Source organism: Chrysemys picta, chromosome 2 (genome assembly GCF_011386835.1).
Source record: "Chrysemys picta bellii isolate R12L10 chromosome 2, ASM1138683v2, whole genome shotgun sequence".
NCBI classification, from domain to species: Eukaryota; Metazoa; Chordata; order Testudines; family Emydidae; genus Chrysemys; species Chrysemys picta.
In genome coordinates, this window is record NC_088792.1 from 240,217,602 (window position 1) to 240,237,466 (window position 19,865).

Sequence of the window (19,865 nt, forward strand, 5' to 3'; positions counted from 1 at the left end):
GAGATAACAAACAATGTAATCGCCCACACAGTTTACCACACAGTTCTTTCTATGCAAACACATTTATTATTAAGGTAAAGGCATTAGAGAGAAAACACATTAAAAACAATAAAAGAACCTACACCCATGCCAATAAGCTAGATCACTCCCCACTTCAACAAGGGCTCTAGCAGGTGAACAGTCCTTCAACCCCCACACTGGCGGTTCTGTTTGGTCACAGGTTCATAACACTGTTACCTTGGAACAATCATGCCCATGAATCTGAGAGTCCCTTCCTTATACCCTTTGGGTATTTGATCTGGCCTCACATAACAGGTGATCAGAAGACAAAAGGTCCCCTCCTCAAGAGGTAGCATCAAAAGATTGGGTTCAGAGGTGAGAAATTTACATTCCCTCCCTCCAGATATTTCCTAAGAAACTCGCTTCACTTTAAAAGTTCACAGTTTCAAACAGTTGAAGCTCACAGCACTTCCTAGGGTTTACATTAGTCAGGTCTCCTCCCTGGAGACATTACATACAGTCCCACAACAAAAATTTGCCTTTTGAATACAATGAACTTCTAAGAGTATGTCTACAGTGGCAGAGTTACAGCACCGGCAGTTACAGCGCCACTCAGAGTGCTGAAGGGAAACCGCTGTTGTGTGTTCACACTGTCAGCTGCCGGCGCAATAGCGTTTTCACACTTGCGGCACTTGCAGCAGTAATCAGAGCAGTGCACTCTGGGCAGCTGTCCCACAGAGCATCTCTTCCTCTTTTGCCGCTAAGAGTTGGGGGAAGGTGAATGGGATTGCAGGGCATCCTGGGTCCTGTCCCCATCATGCATTGCTTCGCATCCCAGCATTTGGCTTCCGTCCGCATTTGGCACTATCTTTCAACAGTTTGTGTACTGCACACTCTTCGGTCTGCAGGAATGGATTCTGCACTGTTGACCAATATGCTGCTCGCTCTCACTAACACATCACAAGTGGTAGTGGAGTTATTCCTTAAACTACAAAGGCAAGAACAGTTCGACATTGATCTCACCACCTATAGTAGCTACAACACGAGATTGCTTGTGGCATTCACGGAGGTGCTGACCACAGTGGAAAGCCGCTTCTGAGCTCGGGAAACAAGCACTGATTGGTGGGATCACACCGTCATGCACATCTGGGATTACAAGCAGTGGCTGCAGAACTTTTGGATGAGGAAAGCCACATTCATGGGACTGTGTGATGAGCTCGTCCCAGCCCTGCGGTGCAAGGACATGAGAATGAGAGCTGCCCTGCCGTTGGAGAAGCACGTGGCGATTGCACTGTGGAAGCTGGCTACTCCAGACTGTTACCGATCGGTCGCTAACCAATTTGGAGTAGGAAAGTGGACCGCTGGACTGGTGCTGACAAAAGTGTGCAGGGCTATTAATCGCATCCTGCTCCAAAAGATTGTGACGATGGGCAACGTCTATGACATTGTGGATGGCTTTGCACAAATGGACTTCCCTAACTGCGGCGGGGCGCTAGATGGCACGCATATTCCAATTCTGGCACCAGACCACCTAGCCGCCGAGTACATTAATCGGAAGGGGTATTTCTCAATGGTTCTCCAGGTGCTTGTGGATCACTGAGGGCATTTCACAGAAATTAACGCAGGCTGGTCTGGAAAGTGCATGATGCATGCATCTTTCGGAACACTTGCCTGTTCAGGAAGCTGCAAGCAGGGACTTTCTTCCCGGACCAGAAGATCACCGTAGGGGAAATTGATATGCCCATTGTGATATTGGGAGACCCTGCCTACTCCTTAATGCCGTGGCTTATGAAGCCATACACGGGGCACCTTGACAGCAGCAAGGAGTGGTTCAACAATAGGCTGAGCAAGTGCAGAATGACTGTTGAGTGTGCTTTTGGCCGTTTAAAGGCCCGCTAGTGCTGCCTATATGGGAGGTTGGACCTGGTCGATGACAATATTCCTATGCTTATAGCCGCGTGCTGTACGTTTCATATTGGTTTGGTGCAGACGATGCACTATGAAGGTTTAAGAAAATTACCTGTTGCTTTGCAGGGCTCTGTTTGCTTTCAATTAATGGAATAAAGATTGCTTTCAAATCAAAACAATTCTTTTTAAAAAAAACAACAACCGGAGGAGAGGGACAAACGAAAAAACACATTAGCACTGAGGGGAATAGGGAAAGGGAGGGTCTCAGGAGGTGGTGGGGTCCCGGAGTCGGTAAAGATTTGTGTATGTCTAGGTATAGATTCATAGATTCATAGATTCTAGGACTGGAAGGGACCTCGAGAGGTCATTGAGTCCAGTCCCCTGCCCTCATTGCAGGACCCAATACCGTCTAGATCATCCCGGATAGACATTTATCTAACCTACTCTTAAATATCTCCAGAGATGGAGATTCCACAACCTCCCTAGGCAGTTTATTCCAGTGTTTAACCACCCGGACAGTTAGGAACTTTTTCCTAATGTGCAACCTAAACCTCCCTTGCTGCAGTTTAAGCCCATTGCTTCTTGTTCTATCCTTAGAGGCCAAGGTGAACAAGTTTTCTCCCTCCTCCTTATGACACCCTTTTAGATACCTGAAAACTGCTATCATGTCCCCTCTCAGTCTTCTCTTTTCCAAACTAAACAAACCCAATTCTTTCAGCCTTCCTTCATAGGTCATGTTCTCAAGACCTTTAATCATTCTTGTTGCTCTTCTCTGGACCCTCTCCAATTTCTCCACATCTTTTTTGAAATGTGGTGCCCAGAACTGGACACAATACTCCAGTTGAGGCCTAACCAGCACAGAGTAGAGCGGAAGAATGACGTCTCGTGTCTTGCTCACAACACACCTGTTAATGCATCCCAGAATCATGTTTGCTTTTTTTGCAACAGCATCACACTATTGACTCATATTTAGCTTGTGGTCCACTATAACCCCTAGATCCCTTTCTGCCGTACTCATTCCTAGACAGTCTCTTCCCATTCTGTATGTGTGCAACTGATTGTTCCTTCCTAAGTGGAGCACTTTGCATTTGTCTTTGTTAAACTTCATCCTGTTTACCTCAGACCATTTCTCCAATTTGTCGAGATCATTTTGAATTATGACCCTGTCCTCCAAAGCAGTTGCAATCCCTCCCAGTTTGGTATCATCTGCAAACTTAATAAGCGTACTTTCTATGCCAATATCTAAGTCATTGAAGAAGATATTGAACAGAGTCAGTCCCAAAACTGACCCCTGCGGAACCCCACTTGTTATACCTTTCCAGCAGGATTGGGAACCATTAATGACTACTCTCTAAATACGGTTATCCAGACAGTTATGCACCCACCTTATAGTAGCCCCATCTAAGTTGTATTTGCCTAGTTTATCGATAAGAATATCATCTGAGACCGTATCAAATGCCTTACTAAAGTCTAGGTATACCACATCCACAAGACTCGTTATCCTATCAAAAAAAGAAGAACAGGAGTACTTGTGGCACCTTAGAGACTAACAAATTTATTAGAGCATAAGCTTTCGTGGACTACAGCCCACTTCGCTTATGCTCTAATAAATTTGTTAGTCTCTAAGGTGCCACAAGTACTCCTGTTCTTCTTTTTGTGGATACAGACTAACACGGCTGCTACTCTGAAACCTATCCTATCAAAGAAAGCTATCAGATTGGTTTGACATGATTTGTTCTTTACAAATCCATGCTGGCTATTCCCTATCACCTTACCACCTTCCAAGTGTTTGCAATGATTTCCTTAATTACTTGCTCCATTATCTTCCCTGGCACAGAAGTTAAACTAACTGGTCTGTAGTTTCCTGGGTCGTTTTTATTTCCCTTTTTATAGATGGGCACTATATTTGCCCTTTTCCAGTCTTCTGGAATCTCTCCTGTCTCCCATGATTTTCCAAAGATAATAGCTAGAGGCTCAGATACCTCCTCTATTAGCTCCTATCATATCCAACCTTCTCCTTTAGAGTACAGTGAAGCAGGTACTGTACTTCAGCAGGGCCAAACTGCTGAGGGATGGGTGTTGAGTGCAGTGGGTAGTGGGAGTCCACACTCCTGGACTGTGAGGAGGGAGCAATGGAATGCTGCGGGTAGAGAGTGGAGCCAGGAGGTTGATAACTGTGTGTTGGCAGGTGTGTGTGGGGAGCATGGGAAAGAGTTTTGCGACAGTGGCTGCAGGGGAGGGCGGGCACAGAGTTGCTTGGTTTGAAGAGTTAGTATCGCCTGGAGAGTGTCTACTTGGTGCTCCATAACTGTTAGGAGCTGTCCGTGGCTTCTTTCTAGTGTGCCGCGTTCTCCTTTTGGTCCCTTTTCTTGCTGTCAACGTTTCAAAGGAATCCAGCTAAGCTTGTTGATTTTAGAGGACTTAGAAAAGTTGTCCTTTTAGCTGTGATGCAGCCTTAACTATAGTGGCACTCCCACACCACTATAATAACAGAGATACTCCCTGCCTCAAAGAATTCAGTCAACGTGAATTGGTGGATGTGTGCAGGGCTTATGCATGGGTTGGGGTGCACTCGCAGAGCTGAGGGTGCAGGAGGGTTCGGGTGCAGGGTTGGAGTGCACTGGAAGAGCTGTAAAGTGCAGGAAGATTGGGGTGCACTGTCAGCTATAGGTGAAGGGATTTGGGGTGCACCTACAGAGTTGTGGGGTGCAGGGGATTGGGATGAACCTGCAGAGGTGTGGGTCCAGGGTTGGGGTACACTGGCTGAGCTGAGGGGGAAAAAGGTTGGGGTACATTGGCAGAGCTGTGGATGCATGAAGACTGGGGTGCAGTGGCAGAGCTGGAGTGTGCCATGCCTCCCTCACCTCATCCCCCAACCTCTCTCCCCTCCCCCTCATCCCCATATATCCCTCTGGTTTCATGAACAGTAACTTAAAGCAGCCCTCTTGATAAAACCTGTACATTCTAGATCTCACAACTTCATATTGCCTACTTCCCTGACCTATCACTTCTTCATCCACCGTGAGACTTACTGGATCTATTTTGACTTCAGTAATCCACATTGTAAGGCCCAAATTGTGAGCAAGAAGCTTCTTCTCCTTGTATGGCTGTGCTGGGGCAACTTACAACAACCACCTCTGAGCTCTCCAGATTGCTTGTTCCACGCCAGGGGTCGGCAACGTTTGGCACGCAGCTCGCCAGGGTAAGCACCCTGGCGGGCCGGGCCAGTGTTATTTACCTGCTGACGTGGCAGGTTCGGCCGATCGCGGCCCCCACTGGCTGCGGTTCGCCGTCCCGGGCCAATGGGAGCGGCGAGAAGCCGCGGCCAGCACATCGCTCGCCCGCGCCACTTCTCGCCGCCCCCATTGGCCCGGGACAGCGAACCGCGCCAGTGGGGGCCGCGATCGGCCGAACCTGCCGCGTCAGCAGGTAAATAACACTGGCCCGGCCCGCCAGGGTGCTTACCCTGGCGAGCCGCGTGCCGAACGTTGCCAACCCTTGTTCCACACAGACACCTACTCAGACCAGTAGCTGAAAAGCCACAATCTAGCCTTAAGGGCATGATCCTGTTTCCACTGAGGTCAGTGGCAAAACTTCCACTGGCTTCAGTAGATATAGGACTGGTCCCCAAATTCCCCATACAATGAACTATATTTATTAGTAGGGCTGTCAAGTGATTAAAAAAATTAATTGCAATTAATTGCACTGTTAATAATAGAATACCATTTATTTAAATATTTTTGGATGTCTTCTACATTTTCAAATATATTGATTTCAATTACAACACAGAATACAAAGTATACCGTGCTCACTTTATATTTATTTTTGATTACAAGCATTTGCACTACAAAAAAAAACAAAAAACAAAAATAGTATTTTTCAATTCACCTAATACAAGTACTGTAGTGAGTGACAAAGAGTCCTGTGGCACCTTATAGACTAACAGACGTATTGGAGCATAAGCTTTCGTGGGTAAATACCCACTTCGTCAGATGCATGTAGTGGAAATTTCCAGAGGCAGGTATAAATTTGCAGGCAAGAATTAGTCTAGAGATAACAACGTTAGTTCAATCAGGGAGGATGAAGCCCTCTTCTAGCAGTTGAAGTGTGAACACCAACGGAGGGGAAACTGCTTTTGTAGTTGGCTAGCCATTTACAGTCTTTGTTTAATCCTGAGCTGATGGTGTCAAATTTGCAAATGAACTGAATTCAGCAGTTTCTCTTTGAAGTCTGGTCCTGAAGTTTTTTTGCTGCAGGATGGCTACCTTTAAATCTGCTATTGTGTCTCCAGGGAGGCTGAAGTGTTCTCCTGCAGGTTTTTGTATATTGTCATTCCTAATACACTGCTACCTCGATATAACGTGACCCAATATTACATGAATTCGGATATAACACGATAAAGCAGTGCTCCGGGGGGGGAGGGGCTGCGCACTCCGGTGGATCAAAGCAAGTTCAATATAATGCGGTTTCACCTATAACACGGTAAGATTTTTTGGCTCCCGAGGACAGCGTTATATCGAGGTAGAGGGGTATCTGACTTGTGTCCATTTATCCTTTTACGGAGGGATTGTCCAGTTTGGCCGATGTACATAGCAAAGGGGCATTGCTGGCATATATTACATTGGTGGATGTGCAGGTGAATGAACCAGCGAGGTTGTGGCTGATCTGGTTAGGTCCTATGATGGTGTCGCTGATGTAAATATGTGGGCAGAGTTGGCATCGAGGTTTGTTGCATAGATTGGTTCCTGAATTAGAGTTACTATGGTCGGTGTGTGGTTGCTGGTGAGAATATGCTTAAGGTTGGCGGGTTGTCTGTAGGTGAGGACTGGCCTGCCTCCCAAGGCCTGTGAAAGCGAGGGATCATTGTCCAGGATGGGTTGTAGATCACTGATGATGCTTAGAAGAGGGCCTCATCCTCCCTGATTGAACTAACCTCGTTATCTCTAGCCTGATTCTTGCCTGCATATTTATACCTGCCTCTGGAAATTTTCATTACATGCGTCTGACGAAGTGGGTATTCACCCATGAAAGCTTATTCTCCAATACATCTATTAGTCTATAAGGTGCCACAAGACTCTGTCGCTTCTTACAGATCCAGACTAACACGGCTACCCCTCTGATACAAGTACTGTAGTGCAATCTCTTTATCATGAAAGTTGAACTTACAAATGTAGAATTATGTCCAAAATAACTGCATTCAAAAATAAAACAATGTAAAATTTTAGAGCCTGCAAGTCCACTCAGTCCTACTTCCAATCGCTCAAACAACTTTGTTTACATTTGCAGAAGGTAATGCTGCCCGCTTCTTGTTTAAAATGTCGCCTGAAAAAGTGAGAACAAGTGTTCTCATGGCACTGTTGTAGCTGGCATTGCAAGATATTTACGTGCCAGATGTGCCAAAGATTCATATGTCCCTTCATACTTCAACCATCATTCCAGAGGACATGCATTGATGCTGATGATGGGTTCTGCTCAATAATATCGAAAGCAGTGCGGACCGATGCATGTTCATTTTAATCATCCCAGTCAGATGCCACCAAAAGAAAATTGATTTTCTTTTTTGGTGGTTCAGGTTCTGTGGTTTCCACATTGGAGTGTCACTCTTTTAGGACTTCTGAAAGCATGCTTCACACCTCGTCCCTCTCAGATTTTGGAAGGCACTTCAGATTCTTAAACCTTGGGTCGAGTGCTGTAGCTATCTTTAGAAATCTCACATTGGTACCTTCTTTGCACTTTGTGAAATCTGCAGTGAAAGTGTTCTTAACATGAACAAAATGTGCTGAGTCATCATCCGAGACTGCTATAACATGAAATATATGGCAGAAGGCGGGTAAAACAGAGCAGGGGACATACAAATCTCCCCCAAAGGAGTTCAGTCACAAATTTAATTTACGCATTATTTTTTTAACAAGCGCCATCAGCATGTCCTCTGGAACAGTGGCCGAAGCATGAAGGGGCATACAAATGTTTACCATATCTGGCACGTAAATACCTTGCAATGCTAGCTACAAAAGTGCCATGCAAATGCCTGTTCTCACTTTCTAGTGACATTGTAAATAAGAAGAGGGCAGCATTATCTCCTGTAAATGTAAACAAACTTGTTTGTCTTAGCGATTGGCTGAACAAGAAGTAGGACTGAGTGGACTTATAGGCTCTCAAGTTTTACATGGTTTTGTTTTAGAGTGCCGTTTTGTAACAAAACAAAAAAATAAAAGAAAAATCTACATTTGTAAGCTGCACTTTCACGACAAAGAGATTGCACTACAGATTGTATAAGGTGAGTTGAAAAATATTACTTTTGTCTATGGTTTTTACGGTGTAAATATTTGTAATAAAGATAATATACACTTTAATTTCAATTACAACACAATATGTATGAAAATGTAGAAAGCTGAGCTTTCTGCTGCATAAACCTGCAGTGCTGCCTGTAACATTATTGTGTTGAATGTGCAGCATGGGACATGGATCCCTGTCTGGGAGAAGACACCTGTTTAAACTCAAATATCTACTCTCATTAGCTAAATAGCATTTTACATGTTATGAAAACTTGCTTGTCTTTTGTACTTATATGGCCCCAATTACCTTAGTAATTAAGTGCCTCATAATCTTTAATATATTTATCCTTATAATACCCCTGAGATGTAGGAAAATGCTATTATCTCCTTTTTACAGATGGAAAACTGAAGAACAGAGAGACTAAGTCCAAGGTCTTATAGGAAGTCTGTGACCATGTAGGGACTTGAGCCCAAGTCTCCCAAGTCGTAGGTTAGCTCCCTAACCACTGGACAATACTGCCTCACATGTGAGCTTGTAAAACATGGGTTGGTTTTTTTTCAAACTCTGTCCTGTACATTCTTAAAAGGAAGAAATAGAGAATAAAACATACATTACTGTCATGCTTTAGAAAGGTACTGGACTGTTCTGTAGGGCTGTCACTCTGTTTAGCCACAAAAGAGCGAGCTGTAGAATGAAGAAGGGTTCTAGGTCAAACCAGGTATCCCCTCCAATAATATAAGCAGCTTCTTATCTCTTTAGTTAATGGTTCACTCTGCTGGCTTACATTATTAATTCATTTATTGTTTTCATCAATACTTTGTAATGTACAAAAAAAACCCTTTAAAATACAAAACCAAAGATAAAAATTTCATTTGGTTGCATAATGGCAATAGAATAAAATAAATGGAAAGATTCATGTCACAGAGGTGATGTCCGCTTACCAATCCATTCTCTTTTTAGCAGTATCAACCACTCCCAAGTTTTGGTAGCTGGTGGATTAGTTAGTTTACTTGCCATAGGCATACTGTGCCAGTTGTGACTGGAATACTTTGTCTTATAAATATTTCAAAATTGACAGACATCAAATATTTATTAAATGGGTTAAACTATTGTTTCAAGTAACCACAACTGTTCTACATTAAAAATATACATTTATTTTTAGAGATAGGGCTCAATTCTACCCACAGTTATGCAGATGCAACTCCCACTGAAGTTGGTGGGAATTGTTTCTGGGTGGCTGAGGGCCAAATCAGGCCTGAACCCATTCTAAATGTAAGTTGTGTTTGGCTTTATCTTTGATTCCATCCAGTTCACCAATTAGCTACTCTAAATATGAATTTGTATCTTCTATAAACTGATCTTCATTATCAAGGTATTCCAGAATAATGTTTCCACCATTATATAATGGACACTCTTGATTGGATAGCCAAGTAGCCAACGTGTGGTCCAATGGCAAAGCTTCTCCAGATGCAGTATGACACAGCCTTAATTTCTGCAAGAAATGCCCCCCGCAAAAAAAATCTTGTTGTTAATTCATATTCATGCATGAAAGACAGAAAAAAATTATAACATTAAATGAAAATTGCTACCACTGATTTACCTTGGCTGTTGATTTGTTGTTGTCATTTTTAAGGTCTGCTAAGCAAGCTGCAAAATCTACTACTTTGCCAATACTCCACTTACTGCAAAAGAACATGGATTTGCTCTTCTCCTTGCTTCCCTTAGGTAAAAACACTTGAAAGTAAATTCTTTCTGTCTACAGTAAGAAACAGAGAAACATACACTCAGGAGAAACGAACAATCACAAACACACATCAATTAATTTTGCTGGTCTGAAGAGAATTAAGCTGACATGTACATTATTAATTATTATTATTATTAATCACTTTATACTGCAGTACTCCCCAAAGGCCTCAGTCGAGATTAGGCTCCCATTGTGCTAGATGCTGTTACAAATACCTATGAAGAGAAAGTCCCTGCCCTGGCTATCAGACAATAATGGTCGCTTTGAAGAGGAAGAAGGTACACCTCTACCCCAATATAACGTGACCCGATATAACACGAATTTTGATATAACTTGGTAAAGCAGTGCTTCAGGCAGGCGGGGCTGCGCACTCCGGTGAATCAAAGCAAGTTCGATATAACACGGTTTCACCTATAACGCAGTAAGATGTTTTGGCTCCCAAGGAGAGCGTTATATAGAGGTAGAGGTGTAGTTTAAAGAGGTAATGCTGGTTGGGCTCCCGTGCTGGTGTGTGTCAGGAATACGATATGTCACAATATTGTGGAAGTCCCAAGGTGGAAAGCAAACAAAAGGCTACTGGTAGTCATGTACACTGTGGAGCTGATGTGCTTGAGTTCTGATGATAAAGAGCAATCAGTGATATCAGAGGTGCCTGCCAGCACTTTTGTCTAGGCCAGCTTCTCAACCTTCATCCCATCCCTCCTCCCTGTAGGTACCAAAAGCTTTGTGGCCTTCCCCATGACTGAAACATTTATAAGAGAGGGTACTATTACCATCTTTATTGCCTAAAAGATGCATATTTTAAATATGAAGTAGGGACCACCTGTTTTTTTCCCCTTCATACTGCTAGGGGAAGGTTTCATCAACTTCTATTTTATGTTCTATAAACACAATAGATAGGTTCGCCTTTGCCAGGGGCCAGCTGAAAGCAAGTAAGCAAGATAAAAAAATATTTCTTCTTTTCATTGGTTTTACTTGGGTTTTCCCTAGAAAGAATTCATACCTCACCACCCTCACCACCCCTAAGTCTGTGGGCTTGTCTTCACTGCAGTTAATTCAAGTAATAACTAGAGCACTGACCCTAACCCTGAATTCCATCCACACACAAAAACCTTTAACTCAAGCGTGGTGATGTTTTTAACTCAAGTTAGCTGGCCCAAGAGGGGATATAGGCTGAAACTCAAACAAGCGCAACTCATAACCTACTAACATGACCACTCTATAGCTGGACGCAGGATAGTGCCACTCTACTGCCAATAGTCCTCCAATGCTTTCCCACAATTCCTACTGTGTGCCAAGAACGGACAGACAAGTTCTCTCACAATTCACTGGGACAGAATTCAAACAGTGGCTCAGCATATTGCTATACTAATCATGAGATATGCCTCCATAAGTCTCTGCAACAGCTGAGTGAGTACAGTGCCAGGGCAGACATAGCAACTTGACTGTTATTTCACAATCTGGCTACTCTCACTCAAGCCAGGCAAACTCAAGAGGAGTAACTTGAGTTTATTCTGAAATCAAGACATATCCTGGGAAACAATCTAGAAAGGGTTCGACAAAAATTTGAGGGCTTAACTAGACCAACTTTCCAGCTGTGAAAAGTGATGCAGCAGAGAGGGATCCAAGGGACATCTGTCACAAAGCTGAAGGGAGAGTTGGTGAGAATAGCACAGAATGAGGGCTGGGAAGAGAGTTTGAGAAGGGAACTGAAAAGAGAGTAGAATTGTGGGTTGGAGTTTAATTACATCTGTGATAGATTATCACTATTCTACATGATTAAACAATTAAACTCCAGTTAAGCAAATGAATAATGAAAGGAATTAACAGAGCCACTTGCGCTGTGGGTTACAATCTTTAGAGTTAGGGAACAGCAATTTAATTTCCTTATAACCAAAAAACCCAAACTCATTATGTTACCTCCTGCATCTCAAGACGTTAATCACTGTCTCCATTCGTACATCTATTAAAATGGCATAATCTAAGGATTGTGCGGCAAGCAGGACTTCACATTAAGATTGCTACCTAAACAGGAATGTTTAATTTGTACTCCAAGCATGTGGAGATTTGTAGTAGAGAAAAAGAAGTCATAATAGGATTCAGAGATGGAAGAGCTACGTTTGTTTTACAATAATTAAATGTAAACCAAGACAAAGCCTAATGGTAAAAATGATGAAATGCATTGTATATGATGTGGCCAATATATAAAATTACAAATTGGTCTAGAATCAAATCCTGCAAGAGGGAAATAGAAAGACATTTACAAACTAAAAATCACCCTGGCTTGAAAAAAAAAATGGAGCTGTTGTTCTGAATGATCATAGTGAGAAACAATGAAGAATCAGTGAAGTAATGGATGCTGCTGACCTTGGCTATGGTGAAATATGTAGCTCAGCTAAACTGTAGAAGAAGTGTGAACAAATCTTGTTTTATCATTCAAAGCTCAGGCCAAGTATGAGCTAGCTTTCTCCAGGCTGGCACAAAGGTATGTAAATTGCACCCTCTATGCACCAACCAGGGTCACTGCATCCACATGAGAGGGCAGGCAGTGCTTCAATTGTGAGCCTCTCTCAGGGGTTATCGGCTTTAAGACTTAGGTCATGTCTATGCCTCAGTGGCACAGCTATGGTACTGCAGCTGTGCCGCTGTAGCATAGATGCTTCCTTTATTGTTGGAAGGGGTTTTCTGTCAATGTAAGTAATCCATCTCTCTGAGAGGCAGTACCTAAGTCAATTATGTCTACAGTGGGGATTAAGCTGAACTAACTATGTCACAGGGCACAACATTTTTCACAGCCCTTAGTGGTGTAGACCAGGCCTTCTTTTGGACTGCAATTTGTTCATGGTTAGTGTCGCAGATTAATTTGCTGTTTAAATAGCAAACTACATGTCCATTTTCTCTCTCACGCACAATAGAAGAGAATTTGCTTTCAGGCAGGAGATTCAGGCCCTGATCCTGCATATGCTGAATTTTACACACGAATACTCCACTGAGTTTAATAGGACTACTCTTGTGTGTGAAGTTAAGCAGGAGTGTAAATGATTGTGTTTTCAGGGGCTAATTCAGAAACAAAAATAAATAAACAGAATACTTTTTTTTTTTAATATTCTGTTTTACTCTAAATGAGAGAGTAAAATTAACAACAAAAGTCTAGAAATTTGTTTATATCCTTAAATAAATAGAGTAAATCAGAAACACGTATGTGCTTTGAAGGCAACTGTGTATGACTGACCTGTGGCAAGGACTTATCCCCACACGCATGCATTTTCAGTTTCATTAGTGCCACCTTTGCTGCTGTTTCACTGTTTTTTGCTCCTTTCCGTCTTTTGCTTCTTACTGCCTCCTCCTTTTTAGAATCTGAGGAAAATATTATTTCTGAATGTTACTCCAGGTCACGTTTTCTTTCACTCTGTTACAAACGAAATTACCATTGTGTCTATTGTCACAAAAGTTTAGAGTTCAGTGCACTGGAATAATTTAGATCTGCCTCTATGGGTGTGCCCATACTGCAGCGGAGGCGAGCCTCCCAGCCAAAGTAGACAGACTCACGATAGCAGGGCTTGAGCTAGCGCACCAAAATAGCGGTATGGACATGGCAGCTCGGACCCTCAACCCCACCTGTCCCCCTAAGTTTGAGACATACTCTTTGTGAGTGGATCCCCTTCTCTTCCATGCATCCGGGCAGCCATCATACAATTGCTGGTACTCTGAGTACTAGGGAGTCTGGCCAGTCCTATTGGAATTAGTAACTAGGGCTGTCAAGTGATTAAAAAAATTAATCACGATTAATGACACTGTTCAACAATAACAGAATACCGTTTATTTAAATATTTTTGGATGTTTTCTACATTTTCAAATTTGTAATTGAAATCAATATAACAGAATACAAAAAGTGTACAGTGCTCACTTTATATTTATTTTTGATTAAAAGTATTTGCACTGTAAAAATGATGAAAGAAATAGTATTTTTCAATTCACCTCATACAAGTACTGTAGTGCGATCTCTTTGTCGTCAAAGTGCAACATACAAATGTAGATTTTTTTTTTTGTTACATAACTGCACTCCAAAACAAAACAATGTAAAACTTTAGCGCCTGCAAGTTCACTCCGTCCTACTTCTTGGTCAGCCAATCTCTCAGACAAACAAGTTTGTTTACATTTGCAGGAGATAATGGTGCCTGTTTCTTGTTTACAACGTCACTGTTGTAGCCGGCATCGCAAGATATTTACATGCCAGACGCGCTAAAGATTCATATGTCCCTTCATGCTTCAACCACCATTCCAGAAGACATGCATCCATGCTGCTGACGGGTTCTGCTAGATAACAATCGAAAGCAGTGTGGACTGATGCATATTCATTTTCATCCTCTAGTCAGGTGCTACGAGCAGAAAGTTGGATTTTCTTTTTTGGTAGTTCGGGTTCTGTAATTTCCACATCCGAATGTTGCTCTTTTCAGACTTCTGAATGCAAGCTCCACACCTCGTCCCTCTCAGATTTTGGAAGGCACTTCAGATTCTTAAACCTTGGGTCGAGTGCTTTAAAAAGCATTTTCTTAGAAATCTCACATTGGTACCTTCCTTGTGTTTTGTCAAATCTGCAGTGAAAGTGTTCTTAAAATGAACATATGCTGGGTCATCATCCAAGACTGCTATAACATGAAATATATGGCAGAATGCAGGTAAAACAGAGCAGGAGACATACAATTCTCCCCCAAGAAGTTCAATCACAAATTTAATTAACTTTTTTTTTTAAATTAGCGTCATCAGCATGGAAGTATGTCCTCTGGAATGGTGGCCGAAGCATGAAGAGGCATACAAATGTTTAGCGTATGTGGCATGTAAATACCTTGCAATGCCAGCTACAAAAGCCAGTTCTCACTTTCTGGTGACATTGTAAATAAGAAGAGGGCAGCATTATCTCCTGTAAATGTAAACAAACTTGTTTGTCTTAGCAACTCGCTGAACAAGAAGTAGGACTGAATGGACTTGTTTTACATTGTTTTGCTTTGGAGTGCAGTTATTTAACAAACAAACAAAAAATCTACATTTGTATGTTGCACTTTCATGACACAGAGATCGCACTACAGTACTTGTATGAGGTGAATTGAAAAATACTATTTCTTTTGTTTATGATTTTTACAGTGCAAATATTTGTAATAAAAATAATTTACACTTTGTATTCCGTGTTGTAATTGAAATCAATATATATGAAAATGTAGAAAAAGATCTAAAATATTTAATAATTTTCAATTGGTATTCTATTGTTTAACAGAGCAATTAAAACTGCGATTAATTTTTTTAATCACAATTAATTTTGAGTTAATCGCTTGAGTTAACTGCGATTAATCGACAGCCCTATTAGTAACTGGGCTAGAGAAATGTGCTGGGATGGAGCAGACAGAGACGACGTCCTCTGCACTGATCTGTGGCTGCAGAGCAGCACTGGGGGAGCATAAGCTACATGAGCTGAACAGATGTAGTAAGTGATACTTCTAAATGTGCTTCACCACAACATCCCTGAGGTACTATTCCAGCCCCTCCTCTACACAAACATGATGTGGCCATGTCTGGCAGTGCTCCTTAGTGTAGGTCTAGCCCACAAGGCCATAAAAGTGCCCACTCTGTGGCCAAACTTTGCTACTATGAGGGCTGCCCGGGCAACATGCCAGCAGCCTAAGGTTTGCACCCAATCTGCATATATTTTTACTTAATATTTTTACTAATCCACCTAATCACAATACTTACCTTTCATCGTAACAGAAACTGCTATTTAGACTTGATTAGCAATAAAATCCAGTCTCCATCAGCTTTGTCCTCATCCTGGATTTGCAGGGAAAGGGCAGCCTGGGCCACATCTGGACTTTAGGGACATCTGCCATAGTGCATCATGTCTCCAAATATAGGAGCAGGGCTATACATGGGGGACTCACAGGCAGGCGTTATCCATTCAAGGAGCCTTCATTCTTTTGACAAGCTTAGACCTCTAGACTAGTGCTAAAGATCAAAACAGCTCACTGAAGAAAATAAATATCCTATGGTACTTGCCTATAATATCTTTAACTAGCTTCTGAGTAGCAGCCATGCGAGGTTTAGGGGTATCCAGTTTCTCACACTCATGGTCTGACTGATGACGGTGTCTATAAACAATAGAACAGCAAACTCTCATTAGATGTTCCATATGTTAACAACAGAGCATAGGTGTTTCAACATTTTGCTCTGCTCACCTTAAGCAAAACCGTTTCTTGCAATAGGGGCATAAAACTGGTAAAAGCTCTTTTCCATTGCAGCCCTTATACGTGCATGGGTAAGATCGATGTTCGTCCAATTTCATGCTCTCGCTTTTTATATTCACCTAAACATTATTATGAAACATGCAGTGTAAATACACATATGTAATGAAAAATAATTTGCATCCTTATCCAACTTGCTTTAGTGCTTTGATTCTGACATTACAGAAAAACAGGATATTAATTTAGAGTGCTTTAAGGGAGACCTGCAAGCTTTAAACAAACAAACACAAAAGTTCTCCACTTGCAGCTATGTGAATTGAACATCCCCAATAACCAGATTTTGTGGGGGTTTTGATGTCTTGCAAAGAAATCACAAATTAACTTACCTCAGAACAGCCATGAGAATCCCGGCTTCTATGTTGAAGGCTTAAAGTTAAAAGAAAAAAAGTCCCCATCACTATCCAAATTTCAAAAAAGCAAAAAGAAAACATGAGCCCATATAAGTGTTTGATAAGTTGTAATGTAGCATGGCTTTCATCATGATCAAATTTCAACTAAATAACCACCATTCTCTTCCAAAACTTGTACCAGCATACAGATTTTTATCACCAAGGGGATTGGTTATAAAACTAAAAGTGTCATATTGCTCTTGACAGCGTATGATGGTTTAGTTCTCAAAAATTAGGCCCCAATTCAGCAAAGTACTTTTAGTGAAAGGGGCTACTCACATGCTTAAAACTAAGGCCCAGATCCACAAATCAATTTAGCTGGCTAAGCCCCCAATCTAGTCCCAGTTTTAAGCCCCTCAGTGATCCATAAAATCCCACTCAGCTACTGCCTAACCGTAAACTCGCTCAGCACCTACATTTTTGCTGTAAAAATTCCCTGGCCACCCAAGTTTCTGCCTCTAGACATGTGCATCCAATCTCATGCCTAAACCCCAGCGCAATCCACAAACGGGGGGTAATGGAGGAGCACCTATCTTTCTTGAATAGTCCAATCCGGTAAGCATGCTCTAAGCATGCCTACCAGCCTGAGACACATTCAAAATCCAGGAAGGGGGCTGGAGGTGTGTGCCTCCCTTATAACTTTCAGCCCAGTGGCTAGAGCCCTCATCCAGGATGTAGCAGACCCAGTCAACAGAGCAGAGGGTCTGGACCCTGGGTCTCATCTTCCAGATGGGTGCTCTGATTACCAGGCTAGAGAGACATTCTCACTCCCTCTCTCTGACCCAATGACTATTTAATTATTTCTCCAAAGTAGAACATCTTCAACAGGAGAGACTGAGGAAGACTCACATCAGAATCTAATCTAATTTGAGTGTCCCATCAAATATATATATATAGAACATTTATTTATCAAGATTCTCAGAACTGGCAGCAGAAAGTTAAACGAGTTCGTTTGACCATATATTACCAGAAAGCAATAAGAAGCGTAGGAAGCCTATGAGCAGTGAGCTGCTTTATCTGACAGCTTAACTGGGAAAGAAAAGAGCTAAATTTATAGTACGCATTCCAAGAATTTTAACTCCAACGTAGGGAACTCTAAGTGAGACAGCTCTGTTTTGATCTGGCTGCGTACAAAAATAGTCTTCTTGTTGACTTAAATCGGAGGTACCAAAAGCACAAGCTGAAGACCAAATATGCCCTATGGAGTATGGCCATCTTCTTTGTCTAATTGCACTCATTCACAAAAGACCCACAGAAATAAAATAGGACATTAATAAGAATTCATGATATCTGTTCCTGAATTTATGCAACAAATAACTTTTAATCTCCTCTTTTATTAAATCAAAAGTGACACCTCCTTGATTTTTCTATTCGGCTTAAAATACTGTAACATTTCCTTTTTGGTAGTTGGATTCAAGTTTAAGTGTGTCCAAGGTCTTATATTATATGATGTCTTACCAAAAAACTCCTGAACAGCCATCACATACAAAGGGCAGAAAATCTGAAACCAAAAGAGAGGGTTTTTTTAATTAGCTAAGGTAATTATTTAGCTAATAGTTTTTAATCTAAATATTTATAAGGTTAACTACCAATGCCCACAAAGAAATAAATGCAAAAATGTCTTCCCTACCAAAGCATTCAAACCAATTTACATTCAGCCCTTCATACAGTGCCTGCATTAATATTTAAGAACTTGGACCAAGTCTTATTTGCTAATTCTACAGACTCAAAAAGTTCAATCTACTTAACAATATTGTTGTTTTTTTTGTAGCACAGTATACTCTAGTTTGCTACTGCTACTAAAAAAATAAGAGGTCAAATGAAGTGCATTCATGTATATTCTACGAGTAGGAATTTGAAGTGTACTTCTGTAAGCAGTGCTAACAGGTTTTTTTTATATAAAATCAACTTAAAAACCTGAATAAAAGCAAGCTGTATTTTATCAGTGTCAGCCAATTTATTATTTATGACAAGATCACTCTGATCATTACCCCAGTTATCGTTTGATGGAGTACAGAGCCCCAGGAGGAGGGCGTAGAGCCCGGCCGGGGCTCCGCTCTCCCCGGCGGCCAGAGCGCTGGGGGAGGGCGGCGAGCCCACTGCGGCTCCGCTCTCCCCGGCGTCCGGAGCTGGAGCACCTCCAGGTGCCGCCCCAAGCACAAGCTTGGTGGGCTGGTGCCTGGAGCGGGCCCTGCCTGGCTGAGATGAGCCAACAAGGGTCAGTGGCTCGCACATGGTCACTGCCTCCTCCCGCCAGGCCCTGCCTCTCGCAATTAGTACCACGCCCTCACTACCTGCCGTACCCCCTTTCAGAGGGGGGCCACACCCCTTTATAGCACCACACTGACAAGCCCCGCCCCTCTCCGCCGTGTCCCGCCTCCTGAGCTCAGCCACAGGCAGCTCGGGCTCGCGGCACCGCCCAAGCGGAAGTGGTTCCTCCATCCCCAGGCGGGCGTAGCGGGGACCCCGAGTGCCCCTTCACCTACCCAGCTGGCCGCAGTGCTCCACCCCGCAGTGCTGCCCGATCGCCAGCTCCGCCATCGTAGCCCCCTGCGCCTGCGCCACGGGGTTGCTCAGTCAGTGTGTTTGCGCGGGGATTGTTGGGATATTGGAGGTTTCCTTTCCGCAACTGTCAGAGGGGGGGAGTGACTGTCCTTGTGTATACGTCGCTGCCTCCACCGCGGGGATTGGCTGGAGAAACCTTGTGACCGGGGGGGAGGGGCGAGGGGAGTTGGCTGTATAGTCCTGTGAGTCCAATCCAGTGTGTGAGGGCGAGATGGGGCGTGATGGCTGCTTGGAGTTGGTGTGGGCAGTGGTGTGCGAGGAATGGGGCTGAGGAGGGGTATGGGCATTGGGGCAGGGTATGCGAGGAATGGGGCTGAGGAGGGGTACGGGCAGTGGTGTGCGAGGAATGGGGCTGAGGAGGGGTACGGGCAGTGGTGTGCGAGGAATGGGGCTGAGGAGGGGTACGGGCAGTGGTGTGAGAGGAATGGGGCTGAGGAGGGGTACGGGCAGTGGTGTGCGAGGAATGGGGCTGAGGAGGGGTACGGGCAGTGGTGTGCGAGGAATGGGGCTGAGGAGGGGTACGGGCAGTGGTGTGCGAGGAATGGGGCTGAGGAGGGGTACGGGCAGTGGTGTGCGAGGAATGGGGCTGAGGAGGGGTACGGGCAGTGGTGTGCGAGGAATGGGGCTGAGGAGGGGTATGGGCATTGGGGCAGGGTATGCGAGGAATGGGGCTGAGGAGGGGTTCGGGCATTG

General features: G+C 43.3%; 1 protein-coding gene across 5 annotated transcripts; it reads right to left on the bottom strand.

The window, feature by feature from the left end:
* Positions 1 to 46: 46 nt before the first annotated feature.
* On the bottom strand, positions 47 to 19,287 carry ZFAND1 (zinc finger AN1-type containing 1). Of its 5 annotated transcripts, none has more exons than XM_065585812.1 (9): positions 19,094 to 19,270; positions 18,066 to 18,108; positions 16,545 to 16,584; positions 16,153 to 16,280; positions 15,974 to 16,065; positions 13,161 to 13,285; positions 9,785 to 9,940; positions 8,795 to 8,868; positions 47 to 988 (listed from the first exon to the last, which is right to left on the bottom strand). In XM_065585812.1, exons 1-8 carry the CDS (start codon positions 19,146 to 19,148, stop codon positions 8,809 to 8,811), a joined length of 699 nt encoding a protein of 232 aa, XP_065441884.1. In that variant the 5' UTR covers positions 19,149 to 19,270; the 3' UTR covers positions 47 to 988; positions 8,795 to 8,808. The 5 variants fall into 5 exon arrangements, with proteins under 5 accessions (XP_065441884.1, XP_065441883.1, XP_065441882.1 ...); XM_065585811.1 differs by having other exon boundaries at positions 47 to 1,228; XM_065585810.1 differs by lacking the exons at positions 47 to 988; positions 19,094 to 19,270 and adding an exon at positions 18,599 to 18,926 and having other exon boundaries at positions 6,414 to 8,868.
* Between the last annotated feature and the right edge of the window lie 578 nt (positions 19,288 to 19,865).